The 10947-nt window shown below is 50.6% G+C and overlaps 1 protein-coding gene across 1 annotated transcript; it reads left to right on the top strand.

Annotated features, from left to right (window-relative positions):
- The first annotated feature begins 379 nt into the window (after positions 1 to 379).
- Positions 380 to 10201, top strand: TNFSF4 (TNF superfamily member 4). The gene is made up of 3 exons (XM_063406978.1): positions 380 to 1760; positions 6244 to 6286; positions 7686 to 10201. The coding sequence occupies exons 1-3, from the start codon at positions 1575 to 1577 to the stop codon at positions 8027 to 8029; spliced, it is 573 nt and encodes a 190-aa protein (XP_063263048.1). The 5' UTR covers positions 380 to 1574; the 3' UTR covers positions 8030 to 10201.
- The last annotated feature ends 746 nt before the right edge of the window (positions 10202 to 10947 follow it).

Genomic DNA, 10947 nt, shown 5'->3' with positions numbered 1-10947 from the left:
TGCTGTGTGACTGCCAAAAGTCACAAAGCACAAACTCACACTGTGCACCCAAGGGAGCTGCTCTGGGGCAGCACCAGCCCCCCTGCTGCGGCTGCAGTCATATTTCTGGTTGAGGAAGGAGGGCAAGGGCTGCTCCCAGGGCCTCTCGTTGGGCTGGGGCTCAGCCAGGAGCTCCAGCACACCCAGGAGAGTGACCAGAGGTGGGAAAGCAACAAGAATTTCCACGCACTCAAAAGTGGATGATGTGGAAGCTGAACCTTCTTCACTAAGCTTCCATGACCTGTGGTGTGTTCTCCAGCAAACACCAGAGTGTGTTCCTGACCCAATCCACCCTCAACTCAGCGTGGGGTGTCCTCACAGCAGGTCCTACCCAACTTCTGCAGTCCCCTCTTCATTTGGCTCATGTTCACAGGAAATAGCCTTACCTAGATGGGAGAACACATGAAAGAGCATTGCTCCTGCTTCCTCTGCATGCAGGTTACATGTCAGGACATGTGCCTCGTGACAGGTTAAGAGGGCACATTTTGGGGAAGGGAAACTTTCTGACAGCTCATCCCTAGAAGGCAGGCAGGTAATTATACTCCCAGTGGGCTCCATCCTCACCAGGAGAAGGCAGCGCCTGACTTGGGTCACGATTTGGTAATTTACAGCAGAAAAAACCTCCAGCAAAAAGAGCAGTGGAAAGAGTAGTGCTGGACTGTCCCAAAGGGTGACGCAAAGTCTGTCATTCAAAATAAGCACAGGAGATGGTCCCCACTTCAATCAGCTGATATTTGGCAGCTCTGAGTGTGACAAGCGAAAGTAACAAAGAGACCAGCCAAAGGTATCCCAAGGGACAGGCCTCCTTCTGCCAGGAGAGAAGCCTGAGTGTCCAGGAAATGCCCTCTGGAGGCATTTTCTGGACTACAGGTTTCCAGGAATGCAAAAGGGGAAGTTGCTCTCAAACACTTCTCCATTTTCTCCCTCCTGTGCTTTGCACAACATCCCATGGCTTTAAAACCAGCAGGGAAAAGTGAAAAGGGAAATGCATGTTCTCTCTCCAATCCCTTACGCTATCCACCTGTCCTACATCCGTTCCTATTCATTGCTTCTTTACAGAAAAGGGATTTCAGGAACATTAGCAGATGCGAGAGAGGGAGGGAGCCAGCCCTGTAAACTCTGAGATGAACAGAGAGGTGAGAGCTTCTACTGGCAAAAGACTGAGTGAAGTCAAGCACTGTCCACCCAATTCTTCGTTATTGTTGGAAAGAACATGTATCAAGACATCCACACCTGAAGCTATGAAAGATGTAAACACCTCTCCTTTGAAAGGCCCTTACTCAAAACTGAACTGGGATGCAATAAATCAGCCCCCACATTCACACAGGAAAAAAAAAGAAAAAAAAAAAGAAAAAAAAAAGAAAAAGAAAAGAAAGAAAGAAAGAAAGGAAGGGGAAATTTAGATTAGTCACAAAGAAGTTCCCCCGCCTGTTTCTCTGTGCATAAAGCAATCTCCTGAAGGCACACTGCCTTCACTTCAGCTCTGCTGCTGGGAGGGAGCTGAGCAGCCCCTGCGGGCTGGCAGCGGGGCTGCCATGGGCCCGGAGCGCAGCGCCGCGGAGGAGATGCGCGGCCAGGGGGAACCCGCGGGGGAGGAGTGCAAGCCCTGCCAGGGAGCGCAGGCTGCCAGCGCCCTGCACCTCGTGTCCGCCGTGGCTCAGTGGATTTTACTGCTTGCCTGCCTCATTTATCTGGGCATGGATTTTCTGCAGCCCTCAGCGGTAAGAACTCGTGTTCAACCCTCTGTCTGCCGGCCTCTAGAGCTTTGTTAAGGGCCTTATTTTCTTTTTTTTTTAAGAAAAGAAAAAAGCTTTTAGGTTTATCCTTATCCCTATTCAAGTTTTAAATCCCTTCTGTATTATTGTATATATATTTTTAATTTATTTTATTTTTTTTTAATTGCCTGTCCTCAAAGTAACGTTCAGCTGCTCAGTGCAGGGTTTGGGCCCAACTTTCCAGCAGAATGGCTGTTCCAAGAATGCTCTTTTCAGTGACCCCAGGGGAGGGAGGTCTGACTCCCTCCCACTCTTTCCCCCCTGCAGTGACTTGTGCATATTTCCATTTAATTGAATAAGATGGTGTGCGTGAGTGACAACCCGATTTGCTCATGAACACCTCCTGAAGTTTTGAAGTGTATGAAATGGCAGGCAGATGTGCGAAAAGGCAAGTTACCCTTGTGACAGCTCTAGCAAGACCCCCCGACCCCTTTGGGTGCTCTCAGCCTGCCCATAAAGCGGGGTTAGCAGCAGTGACCACTTCCTGTGCGTGTGCGAGAAAGGCTGGAGTGTCCAGGGACAGTTTTGTGTGTCCAGGGACAGTTTTGTGTGCCCATAACACCCGAGTGAGCAGGACAAACACCAGAGATGCCTGGAGCTCGCAGTGGTCCAGCACAAGCTGCAGCAAATACGTGTTTGCCTGACCCACGTGGTTGCAGGCTGCTGCATTGTCAACAACCTTTCACTGCTACTTCAGTGCTGCTCTGCAGCAGCGATTTCTCCTCCCACTCTTCTCCAGGAGCTTTGCACCACTTTAAAGCTTGTTGTGCTTCGTTTTACCCAAGTTCATGCTTTCCTCCCACCTAAGCTCGTCACAGAAGCCAGCCAGGCAAGTAACCCTGGCCTCATGCTCCAGGTGCTCTGCTGTTTAATGAGAACCCTTGTGCTCTGCACAGCTGAGCCACCTGAGGCTCACAGCAGTTATTAAACTGCAGAACAATGATCCTGATAACACTGAAAGATAACACTTGTCTTTCAGGTCAGTTCTCCTTCCACTACTTGGGGAGAGAGAAGCTGCACTGTAAGCAGGCAGAGGAGGGCAAGCAATCAAATCACAGTGCTCAGGGTGCAGGAACCTCTCCCAGGTCACACTCTGGCTGTGAGGCCTCATGTCTCAGCATCTGGCTCTTCTGTAAAAATTTTCCTTTTCCAGAGGAATATAGCAGGGCCTGGCACTGCTGTCTGGGAGCCTTACAAACCCTAGAGAGCAAGCAGCAGGTGAAGGGACCCTCTACCTGTCTGGTGTTTCCCTGAAACAGGGTGCTCGAGGAGCAGCAATGCAACAGATGAGAAGTCAAGGTCCTGAGAATCACCAAAGGACCATTTCAGTTTTAAACACTGGCCAGCTACAGGGTTAGGACTATTATTTCTATTATTTTAACAGGTAACCCTGGTGACCTCTTTGGAGTGCACTGTTCTGTGCAGGAGTGGCACATGGGGAGATTTCCTTGCAGTGCAATCACAGGGTTCAGCTGGGTAATCACGAACTGACCATAGAAATGTCTCCTGAGGGGGCAGACTATGAATCTGACTTGACTTTGGGGGCAGTTTAGGGATTTTTTATGGAAGTAGGGGCACAGCAGCGTGGCTCTCCCTATCCTTGGGAAGAGTCTCCTGCTCTTCAAAGTGCAGAGTGCCATGCTAACTTTATTTGCAAGAGAATAATCTCTGTGTTTTTTCACAGAGAGGTCATATTTGATTCCTTTCCATTGTCCTCATGGAAATATGGCTCTTAAAAAAACCTTCCTGGACTGTTCTGTGAAAACAGAGTGTGAATAATAACTCAGTAAAGTCCACATCTGCAGCCCAGAGTGTGCTTAACAAAAAGGGACAGTGATCTCGTTTCTGTCGTGATACCACTTAGAGAACAAACCTTAGCTGAGATTTCCAAATGAGGAAGTAAAAAAAAAAAAAGGCCTATGATAGTCTGCTTTGGCATCTGCAATTCCCAGCTCTGCTGGAATTACCTTCTCTTGCCACACCTTTCCTCCTGCTTGGGAGGCAACGTCCATGATCCTGGTGAGGAGAAGGTATAACCCACTTCCAGAGAGCAGCCAGCTGCCACCTGTGGGACAGCTGCCACCTGTGGGACAGCTGCCACCTGTGGGACAGCTCCATGTGGCACGGGTGGTCCCCTCCATCAGCCCCCTGAGGTTTGCGCTCTGTGTGGTCCAAACTCATTCCTGAAACTTCTGCCTCGTGGCTTGGCCCTGACACAGTGTCCCAGCCAGGAGCAAGAGTCCTGTTCGGGGGTCCAGAAGGGGCAGGAAGGAAGGCTCTGTGTGAAAATGGCATAGGGAAATCTGAGGCTGTCAGTAAGAAGCACCTCTGTGTCCTCAGCCCCCCTGGCACACTTTCCACATGCCACACGCAGGCAGGGCACAGAAAGAGAATTTTTCTCTTTCAGTAACTTTGCTACGAGCTCCCAGAGTCCTTCCAGTACCAACAATACCCTGTCTCTTCAGCAGGATTTACCAGTAGGCGCCTGCAAAGTGCTTTGAGGTCACGCAATAACCTCAAGAGCTATGTAAAACAGGTACTTTGCATTAGTGACAATGGGGTTGATACTTTTACAAGTGCAACAAGTTTGTCACCCAGGCTATCTGTGTTGAACACACCCTGCCCATCAGTGGCCGGATTGAGGTAGATGTTGCTTGACCTCAGACGCTCAGCGCTTTGCTCTTGTCTCGTTGAGAAACTACCTGGAAATCCCGGCTGTATGAGCCAGGAGAGGAATGCTGGTGCACTCAGGAATAAGATGAAGAAATGCTTGTGCACTCAGGAATACGATCAAGCATGGGATTCAAGCTGAGGCAATGGATAGGGTCAGTGATGCCGAGGGAGACAGCTCCACCAGACTGTTTGTCAGCTGTCTCCAGCCTTGCGGCGCGGAGCATCAGCCGTGGCAGCACTAGAGGGTGCCAGAGCAGACCTTTTCCAGCCCCAGCACCACCTGAGCTCCGGCACGGAGCGCTCCGGGCTCCCGCAGCTCTTCCCTGCCTTTGCCCCGAAGCTGCACTCCCCGTGCCCGTTCCCTGCGCTCACAGCTGCTCTGTCCCGTGACGCCTGAGCCCAAATCCACGCAAGCCAGCCCGATGCACCTCTCGCCGGCACACCCCGGCCCTTAGGGAGCCTTTGGCTCAAGCAAAGAGAAGAAGGCAGAGCGCTGAGCCCGAGCTTTCACTCTTTGGTCGGGCCAAGCGCTGAGGACTTGTGGTTGTGTAGAGACTGCAGATTTGGGTCTCCTGTGGTTATGATGAGAGACAAGTTTGAGATGCTGAGTTCAGATTTAAAACTCCAGTGCAGAAGCCTGGTGTTTTGCATATCTGACCGGTAAGATACGCACTTGTACATTTGCATTCGCTTTCTCTGTCACATTCATAAAATCAGAGTCACAGAATGATTTAGGGTGGAAGGGATCTTGCAGATGATCTCTTTCCAACCCCTCTGCCTAAGCAGAGAGGGTCACCTCCCACTATCCCAAGTTGCTCCAAGCCCCTTCCAGCCTGGCTTTGGACACTTCCAGGGATAGGGCATCCACAGCTTCTCTGGCCAACCTGTGCCAGCGTCTCACCACCAAAATTAGGAATGATATTTCTTCCTAATGCCTAATCTAGACCTGCCCTCTGTTATTTTAAAACCATTCCCCTTTCTCTTATCACTCCAAGCCCCTGTCAAAAGTCTCTCTCCAACTCTCTTTTAGCCCCTTTAGGTGCTTGGAGGTGCTTTAAGCTCTCCCTAAAGCTTTCTTTGCTCCGTACTGAGTAATCCCAGCTCCCTCAGCCTGCCTTCATAGTAGAGGTGCTCCAGACAAATTTAAACCTATCTCAGTGCACTTAGGAGCCTCTGAGAGACACGCACATCCAATAACAGCCTGACCCAAAGTACAAGGAGCCATAAAGCCAGACCCACCTCTTGGTGCCCTGCAGGAGGGTGGGGCAGCACGCCCAGCTCCCTGCTCTGCCAACGATGCCTCTTTGCCGGGTGCTGTAAACCAGGCTTGAGGAGCTCATGCAGAAAAGTCTCCTCACCCCGAAGTCCTCCCTTGCTGTTTGCTCTGACTCGACTGCACACACCCAGCGTGGTTTTCTAAACAAAACCAACACTGCCTGGGCTGCTCTGGAGTGCTCAGCGCTGGGCTGGAAGTCGCACTGGCCAGGAACCACGCTAAAATAGTATTCCATAATAATGGTATAAAACCAAGTCCAGATCAGAGCTGGCTGCCAGCAGCTGTGACACCGAGGCTGTGTCACACTGGCCGTGACACTGTTGTGCTTTTGGAGATGCAGCTGCTCTGCCCTGGCACAGAATGAACGATCCTGGCTGGGAAACGAAAGTGAAGCAGCAGCAGCAGCAGCAGCAGCAACAGCAGCAGCAGAGAGGTGCCAGCCCGGTGCCTTCACGAAGATTTCTCTGCTTTGTTTTCCAGAGCCAGGGTGACAAAGTGCCGTGGACCCACATCCGGTACACAGGTGGGTGTTGGGGGGGACCCTGGCCCCTTGGTGCTCCTCGGGGTGGCAGCCACCCCTGTGCCACATCCCCTGGCACACGGGAGGGCTCCCTGCTCCACCGCAGTCCCCAGGAACCCCCATGGCATCCTGTGGCCCCTAAAACACCTCAATGGCTCTTAGGTGCTTTGTGCCACAGTGATGGCTGTTCCTTCTGGTGGAGAACAGGTGCCAGGAGAGCTGGCAGGGGACAGGGGCCAAGCCTGCCCCAGAGCTGCAAGAGGCCAAAACGAAACAATTGGGTCTTCCCAGAGCAGAACAAAAACCCTGAAAATCTGTGTGCATTTCTGCACCCATCTCCTTAAACAATCTTTCACTCTGTGAATGAACAAGAAAGGCATTTTTTGAGAATTTACTAAATGCACACGGAACGCTCTTGGGTTTTTCTGAAACAAGTCAATGGTTTCCTGATTTATGAAAAATGTAAACGACTTCCTCAGGAGGAGTGGGTGAGAGCACACACCGTACCAGATGTGCTGCTCTGCGTGCCAGCTACATTGAATATTTGTCCGATGTCACACCTCAAAGATAAAACCAATTACTAATTTTTTAAAAATAATACTGAAAATATTATTGACAGTGAGTCCAATGTAATAGAAACTCATGTCCTTCAGAGGAAAAGCTTGAGAAATTTGGCCCCAGCCCAGACGGGCTGTGCTCCCTGCCTGGAGAGCTTCTGGTGCCCTGCTCCCAGGGGTTTCAGCTGGTGTGCTGGAACACACAGCAGAGAAACATGGCCAGCCTGGCCCTGGGAACTGTTACTCTTCATTCCATGAGAAAACCTTTCATGACAAGTTCCCATTCAATTTCTCCGTATTCTGCTCTGTATTAATTAGTTCCTTCTGCTTCTGTCTCTTTGCTGCTTTTTCATCTTGTCTTCTGAAAAAAAAAAATGAAACCCTAAGATGAGGGCTTATGTAACCAGCATCTCCACAGAAAGTACTTTTTGTCTTACAGCTCTGGGTGTTTTTTTCTTATCTTATTTACTATCTTGATTTTCCTGTTCTTTTTATGAACCTGTGTTTTCTAAACTCACAGTGATGCTTTACTTCCTGGATTTTTCTGTATTCTAAGGCACAGAGTAAGTAAATAGTGCATAAATGAAAATCCATACAAACCATGTGCCAAAACGCACAGCTTAGTCAGGAGTGGGAATCTGTAAATTTTCACGGTAGATAATGCCTGCCTAGAGTAGAAGATGTGAGTAGAAGATGTTCTAGCTCTGGTCTGCCCTGTTCTCTAGTTTACTCTCCCCTTTTTTATATTTTTCAATCTTCCCTGCAGTCAGGGGAAGATTGAAACCAACCCATTTCCTAGAAGCCACTTGTCATCATGGGATCATCTTTTCTTCCTTCCATTCCAGGCAAAAGCGTCAAAGGAGTGGCCGTGAACCTCACTGCCGAGCTGGGCCCCATGCAGATCAGAAATGGCTCCATCCTCATTCCCTGTGACGGGCTCTACCTCGTGTCCCTCAAGAGTTTCATCTACCTGGAGGAGGAGGCGTGGCTGAAGCTGACGCTGCGGGGGACACACGAGGCCAGCAGCAGCGCGCTGTGGGAGCAGACTGTGCACAGCGACAGCACCGTGAACCTCACCACGGCGCTCTACCTGTTCCAGCAGGACAGCATCACGCTCTGGACCAACTCCAACGCCAGCATCTCGGATCTGTCCTTCACCCTGGTGTTAATAAGTGGCAACAAGTGCTAGCTGGAGGAGCTGGCGTGTGAAAAGCAGTGTGGAAAGTACAGCCCTCCCCAGCGAGCTGCAGGTTTTGTACTTGTACAGGCAGACTGCTCTAGAATCGCTCCCTGGGGCTGTGGAGAGCCTCAGTGGGAGTGCAGATAAACCACAGTGCAGACAGGCTTCATCTAGTGCATGCAGGGTTCACCTCTTTGGAGCTCTGTGCAGCTGATTTGCTACCCAGGGTGGGTCTTTCCAACACTGGGGAAAGGGATGCGTGGAGCTCTGGAGAAGAACAGAAATGAAAGCCAAAAAAAGTCACCCAAGCTTAGCTCATATTCAGAGAAACCTGGGGTTTCTCTCTTCACTTGACAGTATCTGTATATTGTAGAAATGTATTTTTTCTCAAATAAAAAGTCCTGTGAATCAGGAAGATACCTCAAGGGTGTTAAAGCCACATGAAGCAGGAGGAGCACGAATTTGCCCAGCAAGATGGAAAGCAGGGAAGAGGCAGCAGCAATGGGATGTCTTTGGAGTGAGCCAGATACAGGCTGTCTGAGAGGTAAAGGCCGTGAGAGAAGGTGGTATTTGGAAATGAGCCAACAGGACTGCACTGGACAGCAGGAGCACAGGACCTGCACTGACTGTGGAGTGCTGGGGAGCAGCCTTTGAGAGCAGAGCCCCACTGGCTGTTCCAGCTGTCTGCTGACTACTGAAGCCTGACCCCAAGGAATATCTGGTGGGACATTTACAATAAGGTCTCAGAGGAAAATCTCCTTCAAGCACATGCTTGACCCGAAAGTGATGCAGGCACATAAAAACGTTGGGTAAATGTGAAGACTTCTAGATTTGGTGACCTCTCTCTTCTGGACCAAGAGGGAGCTGCAGGTCTGTGCATCCTCTCCTCAGGGAGGACTTGGATGATTCTCATGACTGCCCTTGACCTTGTCCTACAGAGGCACTGTGCACACCTGCCTGGCTCCTGCTGGTCACTGCTCCCAGTGACCCTGGGCTGCTCATCCCTGTTCTCCTTGCAGCTTGGGGCTGCTGGAGACAAGTCCTGCCCTGCCTGTGCTGCAGGCAGCACCTGACCTCAGCACAGCCAGCAGCTGGGGGGTTTTTGGTTGAGGTGAGGCAGATTTTAAGGGTGAGCTGGCTACGTGTCTCCCAATGCACTCCATCAACGTTTCAGCGTGTCACTGCTGCCTGTATGCTCCAAAGTCTTTTGTTAAAAGTATTTATGTATTTAAACGATAGGCATAAGAATGTTACATCAGATTTCACAGAAACACAGGGAAGGGTTCACACCAGGCTGTCAGCACTGAACTCCTGTTTGAAAATGCTCCCAATGCCCTGGACTGTTCCTGCTTTTTAGGGAGCCAGAGCTGGACTGACCTGCTCACGGCTGAGCACTCCTGCAGACTCGGGTGCTGTGGGGAGCTAAGGACATCCTCCAGGCCTTGGGGAGCTTTCCTGGGCTTTAGGCGAATGAACTTCCCTGCCTGGGCCAGGCCAGAGCCTCCAGGGAAACTGGCTGAAGCAGTTCTCTCATGCAGTGCCAAGAAGCAGCTTTTCTCCTCTCAAGTGAAGCTGTGGCTGACTTGCACCCACAGGATGCTCATCACTGAGGGGTATTCTGGGCTTTTAACTCTGGCCAGGCTTGTTCTCACAGGGACTGAAGGCAGCTGCCCCCTGCCCCGAGGCTGGGGATTGTCACACCCCTCAGCAAAAGGGAGAATCTGTTTCTCTTCCTAGAAAATAATAAATCTTTCCTTTGCAACATTCGGGCTTGTAGTGTCCCTTGGAGGAGGGGGCTGGGGGAGAAGGAGATTAGAAGTGACTGGTGAATTATACATTCAGTGTTTGAGCAGACATTTCTGTGCTATGAAAACTGTATGGAATTTTCACATGCTTCCTTTTTCTTACAGTTCAGCTTTTGTTTCAGCTCTCCACGAGGGTATGCAGGGCTGCTGCCTCCCAACATGTGCTAACACAGGGCAGGCCATGTCAGTGGTGTGTGCAGGGGTGCACAGCACAGCAGGAAAGATGGAGCCTAGAGAACACAAATGGATTTATTCTTCAGAAGGCTGCACCCTTTCTTCTTGTTTAGAGCAGGAGAGGGCTTTTCACACACTGATCCCACTGCACGTGCAGGCTGGACTGACCTACATCTATACACATGTGTGTGCTTGTCTAGAAATAAAGGCTAAAATGATTCAACTGCTGACTTTTATTACTTGCTGGACTGACTGTCCTCATCAGTAAGTTTCCATACCAGCTTTTGTTTGTATCCAGAGACCCCTTTCTTCCACAAGGTTGAAAGTCTCTTTGATATGAGAAACATTGATTTTTGTTGCTGGGATTGTTAAGGCCTTGAAGGAGCTCACAGATGGTGCCAGTCCCATCTCACAGCTCTGTCCAGCCAGCTCAGAGCACCCAGGGGTCAGGTCACCCCTTGAAGCCGGGGCTGTGGAAATGCAAGGCTGGACCAGGCAGTTTCTGGAGACAATCCTGACTACAGAGGGGCAGCACATTCTTTTTCCTGTGCTTACTGTCATTGAAAGGGGACCTTGTGGTGTGTCCTCCCTTTCCATGAGGCCATTTCACAGGACACAGGCATCAGCTGGGCCATTTCTGACCCTTCGGTGTCAGGGCAGCCTCTCCCTCTGCTGTGGCTGTGTCTCACACAGGCTGGAGCACAAGCTGCAGAGGTGGTCCCTGTGCACTCCCTCCCTTCCCTCTCCTCTTTGCCATCTCTCCTCACTCACGTTAAGGGTGACAAAGCTGATGTGAGAGCCATGGGCACCCCTAGGGAAGAAGCTCCCAGCTGAGAAGGAGCTACCAAAGGCGGTGCAGAGCAGAATGGGATGGAGGCCACTTCTCCTTACACAAGAAATGATGAGGAACATTTAAAGTCCACTCACATGCATGTGAAAATCACCTCA

Source organism: Prinia subflava, chromosome 10, assembly GCF_021018805.1.
Source record: "Prinia subflava isolate CZ2003 ecotype Zambia chromosome 10, Cam_Psub_1.2, whole genome shotgun sequence".
NCBI lineage: Eukaryota > Metazoa > Chordata > Aves > Passeriformes > Cisticolidae > Prinia > Prinia subflava.
Note: the sequence above shows the minus strand (reverse complement) of the source record. Positions and strands in the feature narration are given on the sequence as shown.

What these genes read in the sequence shown, in the direction of transcription:
- TNFSF4 (XM_063406978.1), top strand. Translation starts at nt 1,575, where the DNA reads ATGGGCCCGGAGCGCAGCGCCGCGGAGGAGATGCGCGGCCAGGGGGAA. An exon ending in ATTTTCTGCAGCCCTCAGCG is followed by an intron (nt 1,761 to 6,243) that starts GTAAGAACTCGT and finishes TTTGTTTTCCAG; the next exon opens with AGCCAGGGTGACAAAGTGCC. An exon ending in GACCCACATCCGGTACACAG is followed by an intron (nt 6,287 to 7,685) that starts GTGGGTGTTGGG and finishes CTTCCATTCCAG; the next exon opens with GCAAAAGCGTCAAAGGAGTG.